We start from the raw sequence: 27,163 nt of genomic DNA on the forward strand, positions 1-27,163 counted from the left end.
CCCTACTACTACAATTAACAGCATCTATTTCAATAGTGACTCTTAACTGTCAGAGGAAAAAACGGATAGAGCAGATGAAACACAATAAGCTTTCAGGGCACCTTCACACTTACACAGCGTTTTGCCTTAGAGCAGCTCCATTCATTTTCAATAGATGAACTGCCTTAATGCAGTGTATATTCATGAATTTACAATAACGTGCAGTATTGTGTGCTGAGTAAAATCAGGCTTGGGCTTTTTTCCTCACCAACAAGCGTGCCTCAGGACGTGTTCGAAAGGTGTTTTATTTAGCCTTTCAAAAAGGCACTGCAATGATCATCACCACAAACTAGCACAATGCATAGGTGTGAAGCTGACCTAAAATTTAAACACATCTATGTAATAAATTGAATTTCAAACATACACCTGCTGTGCAAGAGACAGAAATTAACTCTCAGGTTGGTCAACTGGTACATTAAGGCAAAACAATCACATGGAATACATGTAAAAGAAAGAAAAAAATTGCACTCACTGTAAAATCTTTTTCCCCAGTAGCTCATTGGGGGGGGATTCGCCAGAACCCTGTCTCTATGCTATGGGTGCTCAACCTGTGGCCCTCCAGCTGTTGCAGAACTAAAAGCCCCATCATGTCTTTGCCTTTAGGAGTCATACTTGTTCACAACAGCTGGGGGGCCACAGGTTGAGCACTCATGCTCTATGCAGTAAGGCACTAGGCCAGTGATGACAAACCTTGGCACTCCAGATGTTTTGGAACTACTTTTCCCATGATGCTCATGCACTCTGCAGTGTAGTTGAGCATCATGGGAAATATAGTCCCAACATCTGGGGTGCCAAGGTTCACCATCACTGCACTAAGCAAATCAAAAAAGGTACAGCTTGCCCCCGTGCCTCCCTAGGGTACAGTAAGCACAGCTCCCTAAAAAATGCCCTGTAAAAGACTCGAAAACAGCTCAGTCCTGCATAAGTGAGTGGAGAAGACTGGAAGAGAAAAGCCTGTCAAGAGGAAGAGATAGAAAATGCATTTTGTACTGTGTCTAAATTAAATTGTGATGTCGGGAAGCCAGAATTCTGCCAACCTCAACAATCTTTACTCCACCCTGTTGTCCAAAAGTAAGAAAAGACCTTTAATGGATGGCCAAAAAATGGTGATCTCTTAAAGAGGGACATTGAAAAAAAAAAATGTGGCCCAGCTGAAGAGGTGATGTGGGCAATCCCCCTCCATCCAGAGAGGTGTTACATATGTACTTGGCTACATGGACCAATTACTAATTGGATCAAATAATAGTCAGGTGTAGGGCTGAGCCTTTAGACACAAAGTCCTGATGCTTGATTCTTGCCCACTTTGCAGTAGCCTGAAACACTCAGGTACAGGTGAAAACAAGTTTGTGTGCAGAACCAACTGCTAAAGAAGAAGAGCTTAACAGTGGTCCTATTTTTTTCCACTCAATCCTTAAAAAAGCAGAATTGGCAACTGGAATAATTATTAACTTGTTAGACTACCAATGGTGGAAAAGACCATTTTTTTTACCAATTTCTCAGAGAATGACTAGAATATAAGGTACTGAAGCATTTGGGCTTGGGAAACTGGCTACATGGAAGGTGAACAGGTGGTATTAATGTAAAGTTTCTCCCATCCCAGTAGGTTAGCTAGGCATAATACATAGCAGGTAGAGAAACTAATGCTGGCCATACACGTACAGAATTTCGGCCGTTTGAAGACTGAACGATTATTCGTCAGTTGAAAGCAAATTGTCCACTAACTGCTAGAAGTAAATCGTTTATATGATCGTTCCCATGTTCTTAGTGATCGTTCGATAACAGAAAAAACATATATATTATACAAGACAGAATATTCTTTTCATTTTGATTATAACGTACACGTCTACACTTTAGAAGGAACGGTAAAAGGTTTTCGCTTCGGATCCATCAACATTAGCCGGGCACAATGGTCGAAAAAGAGTTGGGTTCACCAATGGCACAAATGTCAAACAATCTTTTCGAAAACGACCAGTTTCTCCAGAAATCTGTACGTGTATGGTCAGAATCCTACAGCCTCGTCATCATTTGTAGGGGAGTAAAAAGGTCAGTGACTCTCTGAATCTAGAGTCTGAAATGACACTAAGAAAGTGGCTGCTGTAGGTCAAGGGGTCCAGCATGACATTGAGGGAATGAGCATCTGAAGCTGATACTTGTCTGGTATAATACGGACCTACACATCAGCTGATAGGATGTTTTTTAAAGCTATGGAGCTAAAGTATGACACGAGCAGCAGCCGTTGAGAAATATGATGGATAATGCAAATATCCTAAGCAGCTAGCCCTTACAGAGCTGGAGACAACCTACTTCCTATGGACACTAAGATGAACTGGCTTAAGCAACATGTGTAGTGAGTGTATAGCCACTAGGATGAGCGGTACCTTCAGATTTGCCTAGTTTTCAGCCTCCTAGATGCAAAGCTTCATCTCCTAGAACCAAAGATCTGCTGTGTCCCCTTATAAATGTTGGGAGAAATGTAAATACAAACTGTCAAACTACTACTTAAAATGAAAAGCCACAAACTGGCCCTTCATAACGATAAAAGGAATGACTAAATGAACTCTAGTAAGCTTTATCACAGTTAAGATCGGTCAAACTTAAATTAGTGGCATTGATACAAGACATACTAGATGCATATATGGAAAATCATGGTAAGACATTAGCTGCCAATAATGTTGTGAATGTTTAAAGTCAGTGCAGCACAGTACTTTCATTTCTCTGTTTTTCTTGTCCTTAATACTGGTCCAGTATACAAAAATAATGACTACTGAGAGGCAAGCACTGCATATGTTCAATTCGATGGCAGACTGTGATGGCTTTCCAGTGGATTATTCATGACATCAATGAAACAAGTTAAAACACCGCCAAAAAAATTGAATGCCCACCAACTTTGAGCCACAGTTCTTCCTTGATGTATACAAATTATGCATTTCTAAAACTTGGGAAACAAAGGTCATATTTCTTCAACTTGATAATGTATGGCAATTCAAGAAAAATTGGGCAATCCTAATAGAGCACCAACAGCACCAAAGTAACCCTGAAGGAAAAAAAAATAAATAAAAAAAATGAGAACAAGTTTGCGATTACAGATAATAATATATTAAGTGTTTTACTCTCTACTGATACCTTTATCAAACATTTTAACATGGAAGTACCCTTGATATAATTTTCAGTTCTCTGAACTCCTAACAAGCATACATACTGTAAATGAAAAAGGAGTGTCTAATGCACTGCAGCTCTCTCTCCCCCCCCCATACTTATCTGAGCCCCATCAGTGATTTGCATGAGAGCAGTAGGTCTCCCTCTCCTCATTGGCTCATTTTGCAGCAGGAGACGTTCCCACAAATGCTACTACGACCCGCACTTATTTGTGTAAAATAAAATATTTAAAACCATAAATATAAATTAATCCCTAAAACTTGTGAAAATATAAAAATTCCTGTTCTATAATACACCCCCGTCTTACTTAATATCATAAAGTGCATGTGCTGTACAACCAATATCAAAATGTCAACATGTTATATACAGGGAAAAACTCTAATAAACCTCCCTCTTTTGTAAATATACAGTATCTCACAAAAGTGAGTACACCCCTCACATTTTTATAAATATGTTATTATATCTTTTGATGTGACAACACTGAAGAAATTACACTTTGCAACAATGTAAAGTAGTGAGCGTACAAGCTGTATAACAGTGTAAATTTGCTGTACCCTCAAAATAACTCAACACACAGCCATTAATATCTAAACTGCTGGCAACTTAGGGATGAGTACACCCCTAAGTGAAAATGTCCAAATTGGGCCCAATTAGCCATTTCCCTCCCCAGTGTCATGTGACTCGTTAGTGTTACAAGGTCTCAGGTGTGAATGGGGAGCAGGTGTGTTAAATTTGGTGTTATCGCTTTCACTCTCTCATACTGGTCACTGGAAGTTCAAAATGGCACCTCATGTCAAAGAACTCTCTTAATATCTGAAAAATAAATAAATAAATAAAAAAATTGTTGCTCTACATAAAGATGGCCTAGGCTATAACAACATTGCCAAGATCCTGAAACTGAGCTGCAGCACGATGGCCAAGACCATACAGCGGTTTAACAGGACAGGTTCCACTCAGAACAGACCTTGCCATGGACGACAAAAGAAGTTGAGTGCAGGTGCTCAGCATCATATCCAAAGGTTGTTTTTGGGAAATAGATGTATGAGAGCTGCCAACATTTCTGCAGGTTGAAGGGGTGGGGGGTCAGCCTGTCAGTGCTCAGACCATACGCCGCACACAGCATCAAATTGGTCTGCATGGCTGTCGTTCCAGAAGGAAGCCTCTTCTAAAGATGATGCACAAGAAAGCTTGCAAATAGTTTGCAGAAGACAAGCAGACTACAGACATGGATTACTGGAACCATGTCCTGTGGTCTACTGAGACCAATATAAACTTATTTAGTTCATATGGTGTCAAGCGTGTGTAGCGGCAACCAGGTGAGGAGTACAAAGATAAGTGTGTCTTGCCTACAGTCAAGCATGGTGGTGGGAGTGTCATGGTCTGGGGCTGCATGAGTGCTGTCGGCACTGGGAAGCTACAGTGCATTGAGGGAACCGTGAATGCCAACATGTACTGTGACATACTGAAGCCCAGCATGATCCCCTCCATGCCCAAGAGGGTTAAGGCAGTGCTGGAAAAACATGGTGGCCACACAAACTATTGACACTTTGGGCCCAATTTAGACATATTCACTTAGGGGTGTACTCACTTTTGTTGCCAGCGGTTTAGACATTAATGGCTGTTTGTTGAGTTATTTTGAGGGGACAGCAAATTTACACTGTTATACAAGCTGTACACTCACTACATTACATTGTAGCAAAGTGCCATTTCTTCAGGTGTTGTCACATGAAAAGATATAGTAAAATATTTACAAAATATGAGGGGTTTACTCACTTTTGTGAGATACCGTATATATATTAACAATACAAATAGTTAACTACACACGTGAGCTGTCACACACATGCACATCATGACTTTTTCTCCACAATTGTGCTTCATATCATAAAAGTTGTCGCAACACAGGAAAAAAGGAAGTCAGAAAGAAAAAGGTTCTCTCTTTTTTTTCCCCCTCAATCTGTTTTTTGGTGTGTGTTTTTTGTTCAATGTTAGTGGTGATCTGCAATTTCATGGTACACTGGCCACAACGCCAATTCTGGAATAAAATGTCAGCTATTCTCATGTATTATTTTTATATAGCAAAAGATTGTAACTCCTCATATTTAGCAGATCGGAATTTATATTTTATTAATCTGTTCATTCCTAGATTAGTGCATACATGAAGGTGGTTTCCTGGAATGTAAATTGTTTGCAGTCCCTCTCTAAGCCCAATATGGTGTTGTGGCTTTTAAAATGCTTAAAGGAGGATGTGGCCTTGTTACAAGAGACCCATCTGCCCATTAAAGAATTTCATAGGATGCAGAAACACTAGGTTGGTGAAGTCATTGGCACCCCATCAGTGGGTAGAAGGGCAGGGGTAATGGTTCTCCTAAATAAATCATTATATGATTCCATTATTTTAAAAAGACAGGATGACAAGGGAAGGCTTCATATTTGTTTACAAATTTCTGGTAAAAAGTATTCTGTGTATAACTTCTATTTTCCAAACTCTGCTTCCCAAACCTTTACCCAGGAAATCGCCTCATGGATATTGCAAGATGAAATCAAAAGATAAAATTATAGCATTAGACTTCAACTCAATTATATATTAAAGGGGGAAGATAAACTCCCTAACCTAGAAGTACGGAGTCAATTTAGAGATGAGATCTTAAAGCCTAGTTTATTACAAGATATGACAAAGAGGCTAGGTATATGCAGAATGAGGAATTCAACAGAAAGAGTATATAAAACACACTTTTCTCATTCTTGCCTTACTTTCAGAATAGATTATATATTTAAAACCTTGCCAATGCAAGCATACACAGTGGATGTGGAAAAACACCCTATAGCTATAATCAGATCATTCCCCAATTGTGACAGAAATAAAAGTTATATACCAAAAGGAGATGCTATGATCTGAAGGTTCCCCTCCCATTGGTCTCAGGATAAACCTTTTCAACACATGTTGAGGGAGGTTTGGGAGGAGTATGAAGTAAATAATACCTCCCATAGAACTAATATGAAGTTATTTTGGGAAACAGGTAAGGCATTTATGAGAGGCAAGATCATTTCCTACATTGCAGCTTTAAAGAAAAAAGTTAGAGCCGGTATAATGAAGCGAGTAACCTACTACGTAGGGCTCAATTTCAACTATCTTGTTCTCCATCTAAACAATCTAGCGAGGGATGGATAAAGGCCAAACAGCAATTTGATTGTTGGGCATCACAAGTGGAGTTCAATTTTGAAATCTATACAAAAGATTAAAATTTCATAAATATGGAAGCAGAGCAGGAAAGCTATTGGCAAATCTAACTAGAGGAAAATTATCTCCTGCACAATTAATGGTTTAAGGGATTCTAATAATAGTCTGGTATACCATCCCAAACAGATAAACTCCATACTAGAGCAATTTTATTGAGATTTATACTCCCCACAAAAGACAGATGCATCGGGGGGGAAAAGAACTTTCATCAAGTTCCTCTTCCAAAATTATCCTTGGAAGCTTTATTGGCCCTCAATAGCCCCATATCAATGGAAGAAATTATAAAGGTTATTAAGCATCTTCCTAATGAAAAAGCTCCGGGACCAGATGGTAATAATACTGGGGAGTTATATAAAATATTACAAACGCAATTTACCCCAATATTACATTCACTATATCCTGACATGTGGACCGGAGGGGACTATTTGGATACAGGAAAAGAGGCCTATATAAAAAGGTTTTGCTTAAGAAAGGAAAAGATCTAACACAGCTAGGATCATATTGTCCAATCTCATTAATAAGTGTCGATATAACAATTTTGTCAAAATTGATAGCGGAACAACGGTCCTTGATTCTACCCACTTTAATTTCAACGGTACAGGTCGGGTTTGTCAAAGGCTATTCGGCTGTTTTGAATATACATAAAGGTGTTGGCGGCTCTTGAATATGCCAAAATTAATCCAAATAAAGAAATGGATGACAAAAATTGATGCTGAAAAAGCTTTTGACAACGTAGACCTGGAATAGTTAATGCAAGTTTTGAAAAAACTGGATTTTTGTAAGAATTAATCGTAAAATTCTTTTCTCTAAGTTAATCGACAGACGAAACTCTGCTTAATCATAGACTATAGGGTTATGCTCCTCCCACTAGGGATAGGCACTAGGCGGAAAAAAAGCTTGTCCACGCCTATAGGGGCTATCCCAGCAAACATAACCCCTCAGGCTCTGCTATACTCAAACAGTTGCGTTGCAAGTAGAGACAGAAAAAAAACACATAACTCAATAGTAGAGGGGCGGGAACAACTGTCGAACTTCAGAGAAAAGGATTTTACGTTAAGTTCTTACAAAAATCCAGTTTTTCGTTCATCGACAGACACAGCTCTGCTTAATCATAGACTTTAGGGATGTCCTATAGCAGCAAAAACATGAGGGGTGGGAACAAGACTGGAACAAAAAACCTGAATGCCCTTATGGCCAAACATAGCCAACCAGGTAAAACAACTCAACCAGAAATAGGACCTCCCCGAAACAACGAACCCTTAAAGAGAAACCAAAATAGGGTGATCTCTCTTAAACAGCAGCCTGCAAAACCTTGCGGCCAAAAGAAGCATCTGCTGATGCCAGCATGTCTACCTTGTAGAATTTTGTAAAGGTATGCACAGACGACAAAGTTGCTTTGCTGCCTTGCCAACTTGTAGCACCGACACCTGATGGCGAAAAGCCCAGGAGGCATTCAGCGCTCTAGTATAATGCGCCTTTACTGTAAAAAGGAGGAATCTGACCCTTCAGTGAATAGGCCTGTACCACCATCTGTCTGATCCATCAGGAAATGGTTGCAGCAGACACAGCCAGACCTTTACGAGGTCCCCCTCTAAGGACAAAAAGAGCGTCCGATTTTCTGAAGGATGCAGTGGTCTCTAGGTAAACCCTGATCGCCCGAACCACATCCAAAGAATGCAAGGCATAGGCGGCACTGCTGGGCACTGGGAGGTGGCACTGCTGGGCACTGGGAGGTGGCACTGCTGGGCACTGAGAGGCGGCACTGACGGGCGGCACTGATGGGCACTGAGAGGCAGCACTGATGGGCACTGGCGGATGGCACTGATGGACACTGACGGGTGGCACTGATGAGCACTGATGGGCAGCACCATCAGTGCCCACACTCAGTGCCCATAGTGCTGCCAGTCAGTGCTCATCAGTGCTTAAGATGAGCAGGCACTGATGGGCACTGACTGACAGCACTATGGGCACTGATTGTGGGCATTGATGGGGGACACTGATGGCGGGCACTGTGGGCACTGTTGGGGGCAATTTGTGTATGTTTTTTTACCTTTTAGTAATCAGGGCACTGGTGATCAGTGCCCTGATTACATTGCTGTGTGTCCCCGGCGGCTGACGGCTCCCCCTCCTTCCTCACACTGCAGGCTCCCTGTGAGGAAGGAGCGCCGGCGATGAGAGATGATCTCATATGTTTACATATGAGATCATCTCTCATTGGATGGTCCGATCACGTGGTGAATGGCCGCTGTGATTGGCCATTCACCACGATCTGTGATCGGCTGTGTCCAAGGGACACGGCCGACACAGATTTTCCCCGATGCGCGCTCGCGGGAGCGCGCGGGGAGCCTGCTTCTGGGAGGCCGTTTAAAAACGGCCTCCCGAAAATTCGAGTCCGCGCTGCAGCCATATATAGGCTGTAGCGCGGATGCGAGGTAGTTAAGTTAATACTTTGTAGCGCCAACTTTTGCTGCGATTACAGCTGTAAGTCGCTTGGGGTATGTCTCTATCAGTTTTGCACATTGAGAGACAAATTTTTGCCCATTCCTCCTTGCAAAACAGCTTGAGCTCAGTGAGGTTGGATGGAGAGCGTTTGTGAACAGCAGTTTTCAGTTCTTTCCACAGATTTTCGATTGGATTCAGGTCTGGACTTTGACTTGGCCATTCTAACACCTGGATATGTTTATTTGTGAACCATTCCATTGTAGATTTTGCTTTATGTTTTGGATCATTGTGTTGTTGGAAGACAAATCTCCGTCCCAGTCTCAGGTCTTATGCAGACTCCATCAGGTTTTCTTCCAGAATGGTCCTGTATTTGGCCCCATCCATTTTCCCATCAATTTTAACCATCTTCCCTGTCCCTGCTGAAGAAAAGCAGGCCCAAATCATGATGATGCCACCACCATGTTTGACAGTGGGGATGGTGTGTTAAGGGTGATGAGCTGTGTTGCGTACGCCAAACATAACGTTTTGCATTGTTGCCAAAAAGTTTGATTTTGGTTTCATCTGACCAGAGAACCTTCTTCCACATGTTTGGTGTGTCTCCCAGGTGGCTTGTGGCAAACTTTAAATGACACTTTTTATGATTGTTTTTCTGATTGTTGTCCTATGGACAGAGTCTCTTACCTCAGCTGTAGATCTCTGCAGTTCATCCAGAGTGATCATCGGCCTCTTGGCTGCATCTCTGATCAGTCTTCTCCTTGTATGAGCTGAAAGTTTAAAGGGACGGCCAGGTCTTCGTAGATTTGCAGTGGTCCGATACTCCTTCCATTTCAATATTATCGCTTGCACAGTGCTCCTTGGGATGTTTAAAGCTTGGGAAATCTTTGTATCCAAATCTGGCTTTAAAACTTCTCCACAGCAGTATCTCGGACCTGCTTGGTGTGTTCCTTGTTCTTCATGATGCTCTTTGCGCTTTAAAAACGGACCTCTGAGACTATCACAGTGCAGGTGCATTTATACGGAGACTTGATTACACACAGGTGGATTCTATTTATCATCATTAGTCATTTAGGTCAACATTGGATCATTCACTGAACTTCTGCAGAGAGTTTGCTGCACTGAAAGTAAAGGGGCTGAATAATTTTGCATGCCCAATTTTTCAGTTTTTTATTTGAAATATCCAATAAATCGCGTTCCACTTCATGATTGTGTTCCACTTGTTGATTCTTCTAAAAAAATTACAGTTTTATATCTTTGAATCTATTGTTTGAAGCCTGAAATGTGGCAAAAGGTTGCAAAGTTCAAGGGGGAAGAATACTTTCGCAAGGCACTGTGTGTGTGTGTGTGTGTGTGTGTGTGTGTGTGTGTGTGTGTGTGTGTGTGTGTGTATGTGTATATATATATATATATATATATATATATATATATATATTTTTTTTTTTTTTTTTTTATAATAATTGAAAAAAAAAAAAAAAAAAAAAATAAATTATTATTTTTTTTATAATTTAAAAAATAAATAAATAATAATGAAATAAACCACACTCCCTGTCCACTTACCTTTAAGCAAAATGTAAGTGGACAGGGAGATGAAGCCTGCAAAAATGGCCATCTCATCTCCTCTTGGGAAGGAGATGGACAGGCAGGGGAAACAGCCATTAGTGACTGCTTGTCAAACTCCTGGCCACCACAAGAGGGCGCCAATTCCCCTCTCACTGAAGAAGGCCGAAAAGCTGTGGCCTCAATTATCGGATGACGCGGTAGTCCGTGCACTTGGGGAGTGGGTGGGGGGGAGCAAAAGGGACAGGACACCTCCTGCAGTGCACCCCAGGCGCCAGGTTGCTAATTCTAGTCGCCAATGCGACCTGGCACCCGGGGGTTTGTCGAGCCCTGGGCTAAGAACTCTCCCTGGTGCAGCGACGTCACCACCAGGCGGATGGATTCCATCCGAAACTTCTGTAACCGCACAAAGTGGTTCAGGGCCTTGAGATCCAGGATGGGACATACCTTGCTGTCCTTTCTGGGCACGGTGAAGAGGTTTGAATAAAACCCATGAAAAAATTCCTGAAAGGGAACCGGTACAAACAGTCCTTACGACAGCAAATCGTGTATCACCCCTTGCAAGTCCCTTAACCAGACTGGGGATAGTAGAAGATTGGATGGGAAGAACCTGTCCGACGGGCGAGACCGGAATTCGATCTTGTACCCTGATTGGATCAGTTTGTGAACCCATTGGTCCTGAATAAAGGAGGTCCAGGGCTCCAGAAAGAAACAAAGACGTCCCTCCACGCCAGAATCGGATGAGGGCGCCCCTTCATGCAGACGAGGACTTGTCTGCAGGTCCAGATTGGTTGGTCTTTGCTTTCCTGACCACGGCTTCTTGGAACCCCCAGAAGACCTGAATGATTTGGCTTTTCTTGCGACCCGGAGGCACGAAAAAGAGGTTTATGAGCATTAAAGGAAGGCCCCCGCCTAGGACATGGCGCCTTGCCCTTAGAGGATTGGAGAGGATGAGTGCTCTTACCCCCCATGATACCTTTCATCAACTCTTCCAGAGAGGATCCAAACAGCCTCCCCCCTAAGAAGGGAAGATCAGTCTTTTAGAAGCTTGATCCGCCGACCAGCTTTTCAGCCACACCATGCACCTAATAGCAATCCCCACTGCCGATGCTCTGGCCACCAACGGGGCTGAATCCAGGGACATATCACACATGAACACCAGGGCTTGAGCCAACTGGTCCAGTAGTTCCAACATTGCAGGGGGGGGGGGGGGGGCTGTTCAGCTTTCAAGTTATGTTTAAGTAACTTCACCCATTATGTAGCAGTCTGCGCTACCAAAACATTCACAAAGGTAGTCTTTAATATGTGACCTGCTACCATGTTTAAATGGAGGGACAAGGATTCCACCCATCTATCCACAGGGTCCGCAAAAGTTGGAGACTCTTCCACCGGTACCAGAGTCGCTTTATTCAACCTGGACACTGGGGGATCCCCTTTTGGTGGTACAGTCCACCTAGTGGACACTGCCTCCGCAAAGGGGTAACAGCGTGCAAAACACTTTGGCACCACTAACATGTGCTTAATGCGCCGCCATTGTTCATCCACAATAGTATGAAACGATTCTGGGCAAGGAAACACCTTGCCCGATTTACGGGATTTGCGGGAGCCAAAAAGACACCTGCGCATCTGGCGCTGTGGGTTCATCAGCCATTTTTAAAGTTTCCTGCACGGAAACTATCAGAGCTTCCACCAAATCGGGTTCCCACGTGGCGGCTGATGAGGACAGGTCCTCTTCACCGTTAGAATGTGATGATGCCGACCCTCAGGGTGGTCTGGTTCTGTGGCGGCCATGTCTATGTCAGGGTCCGAAGACCCTGCAGATGGAGGTAAGGGCGGAGGGCGTTTGCGGCTGGCAGCACTAGCAATGACAAAATCTAACTTGGGCATCAAATTTTGCAAAAAAGCTGCAATCGCTGGCTGAGACTGAGAACCAGAAGGTCCCGCAATCGACTCCATGTTACACTTTTTATAATAATTGGGCAGTGTCTCTTTAATACCGCCAAAAACGCAGTCCCACCGCTATAAGTGCGGGCTCACAATCTCTGGTTATTATAAGATAATAGCAGAGTGAATGAAGAAAAACCCACAGGGAACCCCAGGAAAGCATTACCAGACCACAGAGGAGACTTCCAGCACGATCTGTGCAAAAACTAAACGGACACTGACTGTACAGGAAGAGGAAGAGAAAACTCAACCTCTTTCTTTTAAACAACCATGCCGCATGCCTGTCCAGACTATGGACCTCAGGAAAATGGCCGCTCATGCGTTCTCAATGGGGAATTATAGAAAAAGGCTACCCATATTGTAACGGAACCGCTGACCCACATTGTGTTTGTGGACCTCCGTCATTATACGGCTTCCCACAGTCGTGAACATAGATGTCAAATCTTAGCCGCCCACATACAAAGCTAGCTGAAAACTTAGCTTCTTCAAGTTTTGGAACCTTCTCCTTTATTGAACAGTTTCACACTCAATTTATACACACACATGAGCACATCCCCCTCCTGATCAAATTACCACACACAGGTCAGGGGTCACCTGATTACACTATCATATGCAGATGAAATTGTATACAGAAATAGAATTAACCTGAACTAATTATCTAGCCGTCTGGACAGAATACACATCCCACCTCATTACACAAACAATAGGGAGAGCCTGTCTGACATTGAAGTACAATACACATTAGCATAAGTGTAGACACAGACCCCATTTGAAGCAATTCAAACCATTACGTATCTGTCTTTCACTCCCAGTGACGGTGAGTACCGTCACACATTTAAACTAATGGGAATATAAAAATCATGATCCACAGCAAAATGGTGGCTCCCACGGCTCGCCATGCAGTCTCCGGGACCCCCAAAATGGGGCCCAGAACAACAGGCATCAGAAAGGTCCATGGGCAGGGGCCAACAAAAGGACAAGTCACCCCCCTCAAAAAAGCACCACAACGGCCGCAATATTACCGCCCCCCCCGGGGTAAAAACCTGCTAGGGGTAGGGAAATGCAGAGGGCTACACAGGACTAGTCCTCCGAGGTGCCAGGGGAACCAAGGGAGCCCCTAAGGTCCAAATATTCCAGGGAAGGGCCCACGTCCGCCCCGAGACCGGCAGGGGTTTTTGGGGGGACAATTTACTCACCATACCGCGGTACCAGGTGGGCGCCATTCCGAAAAAGATCACCTCTCACTTGGGGTGAGGGTGCTGTCAGCCAAGGGGAAGCTTCAACTCAGGGCTTCCAGGTCGTGTGTGTCACAGCAAGACGGTCCACTCGCAGGCTCATCCCCATTTGTCGAGGCAGTCGTGGCTAGGCCTAGTTCTGGACTCAAACCGGCTCACGCTCGCTGGCCAAGCTTGGAGACCTTAAGGATCTAGATTATCCAGTGTGAAACCTCAGCCGGCTGTTGCTTGTAGTTCCTCTGGATCTTGGTCCTTAGGAACTAACTAGTGAAAAAAAAAAGTTTGGTCCTCAGGAACTAACTAGTGAAAATAAAAAAATCACAAACTGACAAACTTTCCCATTATAGCTAAGACCGAAGTCCCAGCAGGAAGCTAGGTACAATTCCTTGAACTAGGCAGAAACAAACGGTTTGATGATAGCAGGGTGTATAGGGTTATGCCTGCAGGGACAGCCCCCATAGGTGTGGTTAAGCTTTTTTCCTGCCTAGTGCCTATTCATGATAGGAGGAGCATAACCACATAGTCTCTGACTAGATGGAGCTGCGTCTGTCGAACGATAGAGGGGAAAAAAAAAAAAATGTTTCTAGCAAAAAATACTGATTTTTAACTTGTAAACAACATGTGTCAGAAATAGGCTTGTTCCTTAAGTGGTTAAAATAGGTGATGAGGGGAGCAAAAGTCAAAGAAAATGAATCAACAGTGGGCTCTATAGGAGAAGTCCTTAACTGTTATCACCTAATTGTGTGTATACAAGCTGAGAATATGAGGAGTGATCACAAATTATTATAATTTTTTTTTTTATTTCATTCACCCCCCCCCCCTCCCTTTTTATTTTTTTTATGCCGTTTCACATCGAAGAAGCATAAACTTAGTGGCCAGAGTTAGGTTAGTGAAGGGTAAGGCTCCATGTACACGGGACGCTGGAAATGGCAGTTTAGGAGCAGTTGGGCGTTTTTTTCAGAAGCCCCTGAACGCAGCTCCATGTTATCTTATCTGTCCATGTACACATGGTCGTTTACAGTCATTTGCAGGCAGTTGCGTTCAGGGACTTTTTTTTAGAACGCAATTATTTGCGTTCGAACGTGTGTTTCCCGACGTTTCAAACGCAGAAACGCGGCCGAACGTGACTGAACGTGATGAACCTACGTTCAGCCACGTTATAAGTTTTTTTCTTCCATTCAAAATCAATGGTTCCCTATGGGAGCCTATTGATTTGAATGGAAGTCGCACCGCAAGTCGGATCCGACTTGCGGCGTGACCTGCACTGTGAGAATCTTGAGGGGGAACTCCACGCCAAAAATGGGAAAAAAACGGCGTGGGGTCCCCCCCAAAATCCATACCAAACCCTTATCCGAGCATGCAGCCCGGCAGGCCAGGAAAGGGGAGGGGACGAGCGAGCAGCCCCACCCCCCCTGGACCACACCAGGCCACATGCCCTCAACATGGGGGGTGTTGGTGCTTTGGGGCAGGGGGAGCTCTGCACCCCCCACCTGAAAGCACCTTGCCCCCATGTTGATGAGGACAAGGGCCTCATCCCCACAACCCTGGCTGGTGGTTGTGGGGGTCTGCGGGCAGGGAGCTCATCAGAATCTGGAAGCCCCCTTTAACAAGGGGCCCCCCAGATCCCGGACTCCCTCCCTATGTAAATGGGTATGGGGTACACTGTACCCCTACTCATTCACCACATAAAAGGCAGTGTATGGAAATAACGACAGGAGACGTTTTCTCCTCTCCGGGGTCTTCTGCTCTTTTGCTGTCCGCTCTTCTTGTCTTCTCCTCTCCGGGGTCTTCTGCTGTCCGCTCTTCTTGTGTTCTTCTCTCCGGGGTCTTCTGCTCTTTTGCTGTCCCCTCTTCTGCTGTCCTCTCTTTTCTTCTCCTCTCCTCTCCGGTCTTCTGCTTTTTTGCTGTCGGCTCTTCTTCCTCCGGTCCTCCTCCGACGTCTCCGGTGATTATGCCGGTCTCTGCAGCTTATTATATAGCCATTAGTGGCGTGGCCCCGATGACGTCATCGGGAGGCCCCGCCCCCTCATGTCACAGATGACGTCTTCTGTGACATGAGGTCGCGGGGCCTCCCGATGACGTCATCGGGGCCACGCCCCTAATGGCTATATAATAAGCTGCAGAGACCGGCATAATCACCGGAGACGTCGTCGTCGGCGGACTGGAGGAAGAAGAGCCGACAGCCGACAGCAAAAGAGCAGAAGGCCGGAGAGGAGAAGAAAAGAAGAGAGGACAGCAGAAGAGGGGACAGCAAAAGAGCAGAAGACCCCAGAGAGGAGAAGACCCCGGAGAGGAGAAGACAAGAAGAGCCGGATGAAGATTTTTAATAAACTGTCGTTATTTCCATACACTGCCTTTTATGTGGTGAATGAGTAGGGGTATAGTGTATCCCATACCCCAGTCACATAGGGAGGGGGTCCGGGATCTGGGGAGTCTGGTATGGATTTTGGGGGGGAACCCCACGCCGTTTTTTTGGCGTGGGGCTACCCTCAAAATTCCATACTGGACCCGAAGGGCCTGGTTTGGAACCTGGGGGGGGAACCCCACGCATTTCTTTTTCCCATTTTTGGCGTGGAGTTCCCCCTCAAGATTCTCACAGTGCAGGTCGCGCCGCAAGTCGGATCCGACTTGCGGTGCGACTTCCATTCAAATCAATAGGCTCCCATAGGGAACCATTGATTTTGAATGGAGGCAGAAAAACGCTGCTAAAAGCAACGTGGCCAAAACGTGCAATAACGCAAATGGAAAAAGCTACTGAAAGCACGTTTAACAGCTGCTTTTTGCCGGCGTCAGAAATAGCTTTGCAGGACGTTTTTTCTAATGTCCCGTGTACATGGACCCTAAGAGAGAAGGAATTAGGAAAAGACCCAGAAAATTTATATTATTGAACACTGGATTTCCTTTTCTTTTTAACATGTCACTTATTTGTTTGTGTAAGGAAAAATTTTGAAAATAAAGGGTTTAAACAAAATAAATAAAAGGGTTGTTGTAGAGTCTGCCCCATGATATCTGATAAGTTCACTTGTAGGCGTTTTGGGGCGTTTTTCTGCTCTAGGATCAGCTCAAAAAACACCCAACAAGACAAATCCTATTCATTTTAATGGCCCCTGTTCACATCTGAGTGTTTTGACGTTTTAAGCAAAACGCCCAACGCTCAAAAAAGTACATGAGCTTCTTTTTGGGCAGATTACAGGCGTTTCTATTTTTTTCCATTGGTCACTTGTCAACCTAAAAACACCTGTAAAACGCCTGAAAAAAACGCCCATAAAAACGCCCGAAAAAACACCTGTAAATAGCAACACCAAGATGTAAACGTAGCCTAAAAGTTGGTAAGTCGACTAAAGCAGCAAATACATTACTTATACAAGTATTTCATTCTAGACGAGAACAAGTGAATGGAATGTTTAGGTTCTGATGTTGAATCAAAACGCTTGTGTGCATAAAACCTAAACAGCTGTATGCATATGGGGCACAAAAAAAACTTATATTCTTAATACAGACCTCATGTTCCAGAAACAAGGCTTTGAGTTGACCATTTGACCAATAATCCAATGCATATGCAAGAAGCTTCATTGACAGTGTGTTAACACGGAGAAAATTGCCAACAAAAATGACTCGGTTTATTTTCTAGAAGACAAAAAAAAATATTTATTATTAGTTTTTGATTAGATAAAGCAGAAAAGCACCAGAGGAAAAACTAAAACCTACAAATAGAGTATCCAAACTGAATAGAGACACACTATTTTGGAGGGTTTTTGCATTCAGTCTAAACATATTTAATACATAGCGTGCTTGGTCTCAGCCTGAGGAGAAGGCGGCGTGTTGAACACACTAAAGAGTGGAAGATGTATCTAGGGGATCCTAAATAAGGACAGTACAGTGCTTCCTGTCATAGGGTGTTTATATTCTGGATGAAGTAGTAAAGCAGACACTTTTGAACAGCAGCAATGTCAGTCTGGGGAGAGGGTAGTGTTAGACTAGTAGGCTTGGATGAACTCCAGTTAACACTAAAAAGGCAGTTATAGCAGTTTTTTTCCTTTTGGGAATATCAGGCTAAGTGGGCTGATGATGCCAGATAAAAAAAAGCTGCCAAACCAGCAGCTTGAGCAGGCTTTATATGCTTATGCCATCTAGATCTCAGCCCAGCATTGTTAAGCCCTACTTTAGTTACATAGTTTAGAAGGTTGAGAAGGAAAAAAAAAAAAAGGACACAACTCCAGCCAGTTTAACCTACGTGCATTTGATTTTTATTCTCTAATGATTTCCATAGCCTTGTACATTTTACTTACTGAGGAAGACATCTCAAAGAATTTTGAAGTGCTCGATGCGCTCAGCTAGTACCACTTCCTGGGGGAGGGGGCTCTATATTTTTATTGCTCTAACAGGGAAAAACGCTTTCTGCAATCTAAGGTTAAGGTTGTAAACCTCATATGCATCAGTCGTCAAATAAATGCACCATTGTATAGTTTGTTCTATTAAAACGAAAGCGCTGTATTTTTTCATCAATAAAAATCTCCAGACTGGGGGCCTGTCTATGGGCTGGAGCTCAGGAGGCAGAGTCAAGACATCACTTGCCCCCGCCTACCAGCAATAAAAAGGCTAAAACTCAATCATGTCAGGATCTCCTCTTTAAAAAGAGAGAATTAAAATCCGATGATACGACTAGGATCATCCCACAATAATCACAAGGACATCGCCAAATTAGAAAAATTCTAACAAAATATTGGCATATCTTGACGTCAGACCCCACCATTAGCCCATTTGTCTCCGAGGTACCTAAAATTACATTCAGAGGAGCTCCCTCCCTTAATGACCAGCTGGTCAGTAGTGAATATCGGGGCCATAGTAGGAGAGATCCATGTACACATTTGAGAACCTTTTCATGTGGTTCTTGTGCTCAATGCCGCTATATTGATACCAGAAGACAAATAATATTACCTAATGGATGGGAATTCCCCCCCATAGGGGTGCAATTGCTTGGAGTCCCAGCATTTCATATTCTACCATCACTCATTTTTGTGCTATACCTTGATTTTATTACTCTCTTTTTATTGGATGTGGGTGATGCAATTTCCCTGCTGTCTAGTTTGACCCTTGCTCCCCCCCAACTTTTTCACCCTCCTCTAAAACTTGTTCCCCTGTAGATCCTTGCTGCCCATACTGGCATTCAGTTTTCCGATCCCTTCTCCCCAAGATTCTAGTTTAAGGCCCCATGCACACTTCTGCTCCTAAACTGAGGTTTGTGGGGCTTTTGGCATTTTTTGCCTAAGCCCCTGAACACACTTCAACGAAAGCCTATGTGTCCCATGCACACACAGGATTTTAGAGGAGTTTAGGAGTATCAGAGTTTAGAGGTAGTCAAAGCTCCTTCTGAACGCAGAAAAATTGCACTGCTAAGCGATGCACTTAGCACTTCAGTGTTTATTCATTTTAAATTGCCACAATAAATTAAAATTCAGGCCAATTAAATACCCAGGCTCAACTCAGGTGAGTTTCTAACTCTGATTTTCTCCTGTCAGGAGAAACCGAGTTCACAATAAACCAGGGTGCATGAAGTCCTAACTCCAAGCTTTTAACCATTTCCTCCCCCAAAAGAGCCGCGGATTGTCTTTCACCCCATGAAACACATTTTCTTTTTAACTTATAGCTACAGACCATATTTAGGACCATATTATCAAGTCGATACCGCTCCTTTTAAAATTTTGGATATGCTAATTCAAGAGCCTAGCCATGCCCTGTTTGCTCAAGAGCAATTGGTCACCTACCCACAACAGGGAACCTAGTGCCCCATAACCCTAGTTCACTACCAAGAATCAATGAAAAATGTACATGAAAATCACTGGTGGCACCTCTTTAAAAGAGAACTGAACCAGGGGTGACTGCTACTAACCTATGCCAATGCTGCTGCAGATGGAGTTAAAGCAGGGGAAACAGTACCCATTTGCCCTTGGGAAGGCAATAAACAGGCAGCATGTCCAGATCAGAAGTTACAGAAGGGTGCAAATGCCGGGAGTTCTAGCAGTTCGTTTCTGTGGTCCGACATGTTTCAGAATAAAACAGAATTAAGGCAAAAAGCAGCAAGGAAGACAGCAGAAAGCATTTTGGAGTATATTTAACCACCACAAAATCTGTTGATTGTGCAAGCACATGCTCTGCCCATTTCCTGATAGAGGTGCACCAAAAAAGGTGTACTCCAGTAAGCAAAATGATGAACAAGAGTTTGTAGTTTGGAAAATGGTAGCAGGAGCAGAGAAAAGGAACAATTTTGACTTACTTGTAAATCCCAAATTTTAGAGTACAGGACACAGGCAACGTATTCATACACCATGGCGTTTTAGGTGTCCCAGTGTGGCTCAGGGACCAGTAGTAAAGCAGTAGAGAGGCTCCCACCAACTAGCAGGATAAGTACACAAGTAGATTGCAAAGGCAGATGATATGGGCTTTACCTGAGGCTAAGCACTAACCAGTTTTCACCAGAGCTCCTGATGGTGGAAATGGGTTTTGTTGCGTGCTAGTGGCAGGTAACGATCCTCAGGATCGCCCCACCAGGAGGTGAGCAAGCCGGGTCCAATAACAGATGTAGCAGGTAGGGATCATGCAGAAGCAAAGTCAGTAAACAAGCAAAAGGTTGGTAACTGTTGGTTGGTAGTTGTAGGTTGGGATCAAGCAGAAAATTAGCAGAGGAAGAAGCCAAAAGGTTGATAACAAAATGGTTGCAAGTTGAGACTGAGTGAAAGCATAGCTGAGGAACAAGCCAAAGGTCAATAATAAGTGGTAGTGAAGACATGTACGACAGCAGGAGTGAAAGGAGCAAGATATTTGTTGGGAAAAGAGCACAATAATCTGGCAAAGAGGAAGTGCAGAGACATGGCTTAAATCAAGAAGTTCATGGGAGGAGCAAATAATTCAAAATTCATCAGAAACAAAGTACAAGGCAAGGGATCAGACAGGGAGCTATACAGTATCTCAAGAAGAGCTACAGTCAGTCACTGGAGAGGTTGCAGGTTTAGATTCGGACCCTGAAAGTAGGCTCTTACCTTCAAGTGATTGGACACTGGCTTTTTAGAACACTTTTAATGGGGTGCCTCCCCCATAATCCCACCCTACTCTGAGTCTTCAGTTTGTAGAAAGGAACCCAGAGGAGAGCCGAGGGGTAGGGGTTTTGTGTTCTGTACTGTAATTTAAGTTATGGAATTTACATATCAAAAAAATATTAACAGAAGACCTTGTGGTGGCCCTACAGAGTTGGGAGACAGAGGCTTGCTGCCCAGGATGATCCAACAGATATGGTGGAGTGTACATGTAAAAGTACAGGAGGTGTTTGCTTTACAGCATAAGCTCCAGTGATCAAACTCATTATCCACCCAGCAATGCTGGGTTTTGAAGTGGGGTGCCTCTTGAGAGAATCCAAGGAGAGGACAAACAGGGAACCAGTTCTTCTAATGGAAGCAGTAGCTTTTAGGTACACTCTGATAGCTCTCTTTAACCACATCTAGGATATATAGAGAGGCTTCATTTGGATGCTTAGGAGCAGGGAATAATGATGTCAGAAAAATGTCCTCATTGAGAAAGCTGCAACCACTTTTGGAAGGAAATATGGTCTAGGGCATAATATGACCTTGTTGTTGTGAAGTATGTGGTAAGACTGTTTGCAGGAAATAAGCCACACAATATGAGATACACCCTAAAGACATGATGGTCTCCGGAAAAGCGCAGATCGTGTAAAATGTATTTCTTCATCTGTCAGCAGCACAGAGAAGAGGGTGGAGAGACTGCAGTTACAGTGTGTGAGAGCTGATTGGAGGAAAGGCACACACCCCCTCCATGCAGCAGAACTATGTTGCGAATAGACAAGCTCTGTTCTGTGCTCTCCCCCCCCCCCCCCCAACACAAATGTATCTCATAAGTCAGAAAAACTTCTCAGAAGTGACTCATGCTAATAACAGAGGAATGATGCACCAGAGAGAAACTACACAGTGCCATGAAAAAGTATTCATACCTCTTGAAATTTTCCACATTTTGTAAATGTAAATGTAAAACGTATTTTTGTTGGGATTTTATGTCATAGACTAACACAAAGTGGCACATAATTGTGAAGCAGAAAGAAAAGGATAAATGGTTTTTAAAATCATTTACAAATAAATATCTGAAAAGTGTGGTGTGCATTTGTATTAAGCCCCCCCTACGTCAATACTTTGTAGAACCACCTTTCGCTGCAATTACAGCTGAAAGTCTTTTTGGGTATGTCTCTACCAGCTTTGCACATCTAGAGAGTGAAATTGTTGCCCATTTTTCTTTGCAAAATAGCTCAAGCTCTGACAGATTGGATGGAGCGCGTTTGTGAACAGCAATTTTTAAGTCTTGCCACAGATTCTCAACTGGATTTAGGTCTGGACTTACTGGGGAAAATTCTAACACATAAATATGCTTTAATCTAAACCATTCCATTGTAGCTCTGGCTGTATGTTTAGGGTCATTGTCCTGCTAGAAGGTGAACTTCCGCAAAAAAAAAAAAAAAAAAAAAAAAAAACAAATGTAAAAACACTTTAATAAGCTGCCAGGAAGGTGTCTGTATATCAGAGCACCTCTCCTCGGTCAGGCGCTAAGCGGACAGCCCCAGTCAGGCCCCCTCCGGTGACGTATTAGGGGTCCTCGCCACCTTCCTGTGACATTGTACCGCAGTGAAGGAATCTGAGCGCAGCGCTGAGGAGAAAGAAAAGGCCGCCGCCATCATGTTCCGCACTATGATCACCCACACCCAGAAACACCCCAGTTTGATTCCTCTGTTCTTGTTTGTGGGGACCGGAGGCGTGGCTTCACTTCTGTACGCTCTGCGAGTGGCGATGAGGAGTCCTGAAGTTAGTTGGGACAAGAAGAACAACCCAAACCCCTGGAATAAGCAGGGCCCCAACTACCAGTACAAGTTTTACAATGAGACAGTCGACTACAAGAATCTGAAGAAGGAAGGACCCGACTACTAAGCCGCCCATTCATTTCCAGAAGCCGCCAATCAACGCAACTGGAGTGCGATTCATCCTGTCCAGGAATGTCCATGCCATTCCCTTTATTTAATCAGATCAGACCTGTTAATTGAATTGACACAGTTCTGTCTGTCTTTTTAATGTGTTTAGTTGTGCCTAATGCAATTAAACCAATTAAATCCAAGTCTGTTTTCTAATGGCTGCTTAGATATGTTCTGCTCTCGCCGCTTCTCAGTCATGTAGATATCTGCCCAGCACAGGAGCTATGTGCTCCGTACTGTAAAATACAAATGTTTGTACAAGTGAAAAAAACCCCTTTAATAATGCAACACTTGCATTTTTGGTGCGGGTTTATTGAAGTCTATGTAATCTGCTGTGGGAAAAAACCCGCACCGGCTGAAAAATGCATGATCTGAACGTGTACCATAGGAAACTATGTTAAATGGACTGTAGTGGGATTCTCCAAAATGCAAAACGCACAAAAAAAAAAAAAAATGGCATAGGTGTGAACCTAGGGTAAAAGCATATGCAAACCCTAACAATTTACTTCTATCCTATTATTTCCCCTTTGCGTCTGTTAAATAACTCTACATTTGAAAGTGTTTTGTTAGATATGCTCAGTAAGTGCTCAGTAAGTGCAAAAAAAAAAAAAAAAAAATATTGGGAAGTGAAAAGTTGATTAAAAGGTTGATTGAAAACTCCAAAACCAAGAAGTGGGAGGAAACCCCTCCAAAGTGAGGGAATCCCTCTGATGAAGTCAGGCCTAGTGACCCTAATGCGTAATGCGTGGAGCAAGTGATGTAAGCACAGTCGGGGAAAGGAAACGTCAAGAGTCTTTGGGACCAATAATGGGCAGAATCAAGCTTGTTAAGGGGACAGTATTGGTCAATGTACAATTCATCCACCAGCTGCAACCTCTATTTGTGATGCCCCCAGTGGCCATTTGAGTAAAATATGTGCAAGTAATCTGCAGTTCATCAGCTTTTGTGCACTTCTGGATGTAATGATAACCATTTTGTGTTAATAAAGTAATGTCTTTTATGGAAAGCACTACGATTTTTTATGTTCTATCTGAGTATCTGTTCCGGATCTGCGAGGGTACACCCAATCGGAGTGTGCAGAGAGGGAAAGTTACATCATCTGATATAAGTGGTGACATCCCTTAAAGAGACACACCCATTTGACCTACTGATTGTAGGTCGAATTTGGAGGTGACCTGGTAATGGTAGCTGTGTGTGTAACATGCGGTGTTTTATATTCACAGAAGAGATAATAAACTAAGAAGTTCAGGACATTCACAGAATGACAACACGTGGAATTGCCTGAGCTCTTATCCTACTTCTAGGAAAAGGTGAGCCATTTCCAGAGATATAGAGCCTCACAAAGATGGTAAATCAACAGTATTTTCAAGTTTCTGTAGTTCGATGGGAAAATTTTTTATTTTTATCTTACCGTAAAATCCATTTCTGAGTTCATTGACAGACACAGCTCTCCAGTACATACATATTTGCCAGCACACCATGGATCTTGCAAAAGCAGTCCAAAAGCTTTATTGCAAAAAAAGATCACATCAAAAAACAGTGCAACATTTCGGAGCCACGCAGGACCCCTTAATCAGGCATGGGACAAAGGGAAGAAAACACAATATCTTCATATAAAATGGAAAGCAGAGACTACCTTAGGAAGGAATGACGGACATGGGCGAGGAACCACCTTATCTTTGTGGACCGCCAAGTAGGGGGTACGACATGACAAAGCCACCAGTTCAGACACCTAGCGAGCAGAGGTGATAGCCATCAAAAAGACCACCTTATGAGACAGTGTAAGCAGGGTAATCTCCCGAATATTCTCAAAGTGAGTCATCTGGAGAACTGAAAGCACCAAGTTCAGATCCCACGGCTGTCAAGTAGACCGCACCGGTGGAGTCAGATGTTGAACCCCTTGAACAAAGGTACACACCAAAGAATGGTCACAGAAAAGACCGCCAAGGGTCGCAGAAAACACCGCCAAGGCTGACACCTGCCACTTGATGATACTCAAGGCCAATTTCTGCTCAACACCCCGTTGAAGGAAGGTCAAAATCCGCGCCACCGAAAAAGAACGAGGGTGAATACCAATCGACTCACATCATGAAACGCATGCTTTCCACGTACAATAGTAAATCTTCCTAGAAGTAGACTTTCTAGCCTTCAGCAGTGTCGGAATCACCAATCAAGGCAAAACTCTATCTTTCTGCACCTGGCTTTCAAAAGCCAGGCCGTCAAAGTCAGCGACTGTAAAGTAAGATGGAAGATTGGCAATTGGGACAAGAGATCCTCCCTCAGAGGCAGTCTCCAAGGGACGTCAGCGACCAGCCACACCAGGTCGTCGTACAAAGACCGGCAAGGCCAGTCAGAGGCGACTAGAATGACTGGAATCCCCTTGGCCTTGACTCTGCGCAAGAGTCACAGCAGAAGCTTGAGAGGAGGGAAGACATAGATCAGACGATACTGGCCCCACAGTGCCACCAGAGCATCTCTGGCATGCGCCAGAGGATCCTATGACCTTGCCACAAACCTCAGTACCTTTCTGTTGAGCGGGGACGCCAACAGATCCACCTTGGGGGTGCCCCACCGGAGACATATCTGATGAAACACGTCCTGATTAAGGGACCACTCCTCTTGGACCAACACCTGCCAACTGAGATAGTCTGCCTGCCATTTTCCTACTTCTGGAATGTATACGGCGGAGAGGGCTGAAAGGAAGCGTTCTGCCCACATGGGAATGATGGCTACTTCCAGGGCTCCCAATACACTCTTTGTTCCGCCCTGGTGATTGACAAAAGCCACCGCCGTGACACTGTCCAACTGAATCTGCACCAGAAGCCCCCCGGAGTCAATCCGTTCAGAGGTCTAGGCACAGCCTGATCGCCTGGAGTTCCAAGACATTGATCGGTAGTCTGGACTCTTCCAGTGTCCAAAAACCCTGAGCTGAGCTTAGACCCAGGACACCTCCCCACCCAGACAGACTGGCATCCATGGTGACTACTCTCCAATACAAGGGGAGAAAGGATCTGCCCTGCCGAAGAGCTGGAGAGCGAAGCCACCAGACCAGAGACCCCTTGGTTTCCCGGCTCAACCATATTGGATTGTCCAGAGACTTCGGACACTTGTCCCAATTTACCAGTATCTCCCTTTGAAGGGACCTCAAATGGAACTGTGCTAATGGAACTGCCTCGAAGGTAGATACCATCAGGCCCAGCACCCGCTTGTAAGGAGGGAGGGATGACCATCTGCTTAGCAGCAGGAGATGAATTGCAACTTCTGAAGGATCCCTCTGGCTAGAGCGGAATCCAGAATCCTTCAAGGTCTGTATAGTGATCTCTACATTGTCCATTAAGGCAGCAAAAGACTCCGCTCGCAAGAGGTTGTTGTCCAGATAGCCCAGTACCGCAATCCCAGCTGACGTAGCAACGCCAAAACTGGGCCAACACTTTTGTTAAGACTTGAGGAGCGGAGGCGAGACCAAAGGGTAATGCCATAAACTGTTAATGCTCTTCTCCTACAGTAAACGTGAGGTGCGCTGGTGTCAGGCAAATATTGGAATGTGCAGGTAAGCATCCTTGATGTCGATAGAGGCAAGAAAATCCCCCTGATGTAGGGATGCCACCATAGTGCAAATTGACTCTATTCTGAACTTCTGTACCCACACAAAGCAGTTCAGGGCCTTGAGGTCCAGAATCGGACATACCTTGCCCTGTTTCTTTGGGACCGTAAACAAGTTTGAATAAAAAACCTTGAAACTGTTCCGAGACCGGAACTGGGACAATCAGACCCTGAAACAGCAGGTCTTGTACCGCCCCAAAGAGTGCTTGCAATTGGCCCAGGGACAGACGCACATTGAAAATGAAGAACCTTTCCGGAGGGCAAGAACGAAACTTGATCTTGTAACCGGACTGTATCTGTGGACCCATTTGCCATTTACCAAATAGGTCAATGGGCCTAGAAGCCAGCGAAGACGTCCCCCCACCCCAGTCACGGGTGAGGGCGCACCTACATGCTGAAGGAGCCTTGTCCGTGGGTTTAGAGAATCCTGCTCTTGGCTCGCCAGACCAGGGCCGCTTGGAAGGGGCTTGAAAGGTTTTGAGCCCTTGTCAGTGGACCCTGAGGCACGAAAAAACTTCTTGTGAGCCGAGAAAGACGGGCCACGCCTGCAACGGGGTTCTTTACCCTTTCCAGCCTGCGGAAGAAAGATAATATTCCCCCCTGTGAGACTCTTAATGATGTCATCTAGGGTAGCCCCAAACAGGCAATTGCCCTGAAAAGGTAAATCAGTCAGTGCTTTTTTTTTTTTTTTAGACGTCCGGTCCACAGACCAACACTTAAGCCACAATACGCGCCTAAGCACCACTGCCGTTTAGCCCACTTGGCCAAAGTTTGCGACACCAGGGAAATGATGAAAAGCGGCCCAAGCGCTAAATCAGCAACAGTGAACATATACAGTGCATTGCAAGTATTCGGCCCCCTTGAACTTTTCAACCTTTTGCCACATTTCAGGCTTCAAACATAAAGATATAAAACTGTAATTTTTTTGAA

General features: G+C 44.1%; 1 protein-coding gene across 1 annotated transcript in view; it reads right to left on the reverse strand.

The window, feature by feature from the left end:
* Positions 1-2,082: 2,082 nt before the first annotated feature.
* The window catches only part of PANK3 (pantothenate kinase 3), a 64,267-nt gene continuing 39,186 nt past the window's right edge, over positions 2,083-27,163 (reverse strand). Inside the window, exons 7-8 of the mRNA XM_082252883.1 lie at positions 17,110-17,235; positions 2,083-3,073 (exon numbers count right to left, since the gene is read on the reverse strand). Of these exons, the coding sequence (XP_082109009.1) occupies positions 3,023-3,073; positions 17,110-17,235 (177 nt within the window). The 3' untranslated portion in view covers positions 2,083-3,022. The remainder of the gene's footprint in view (positions 3,074-17,109; positions 17,236-27,163) is intronic.

The sequence above is a fragment of the Pelophylax lessonae genome (genome assembly GCF_965119305.1).
Source record: "Pelophylax lessonae genome assembly, chromosome: 4".
NCBI lineage: Eukaryota > Metazoa > Chordata > Amphibia > Anura > Ranidae > Pelophylax > Pelophylax lessonae.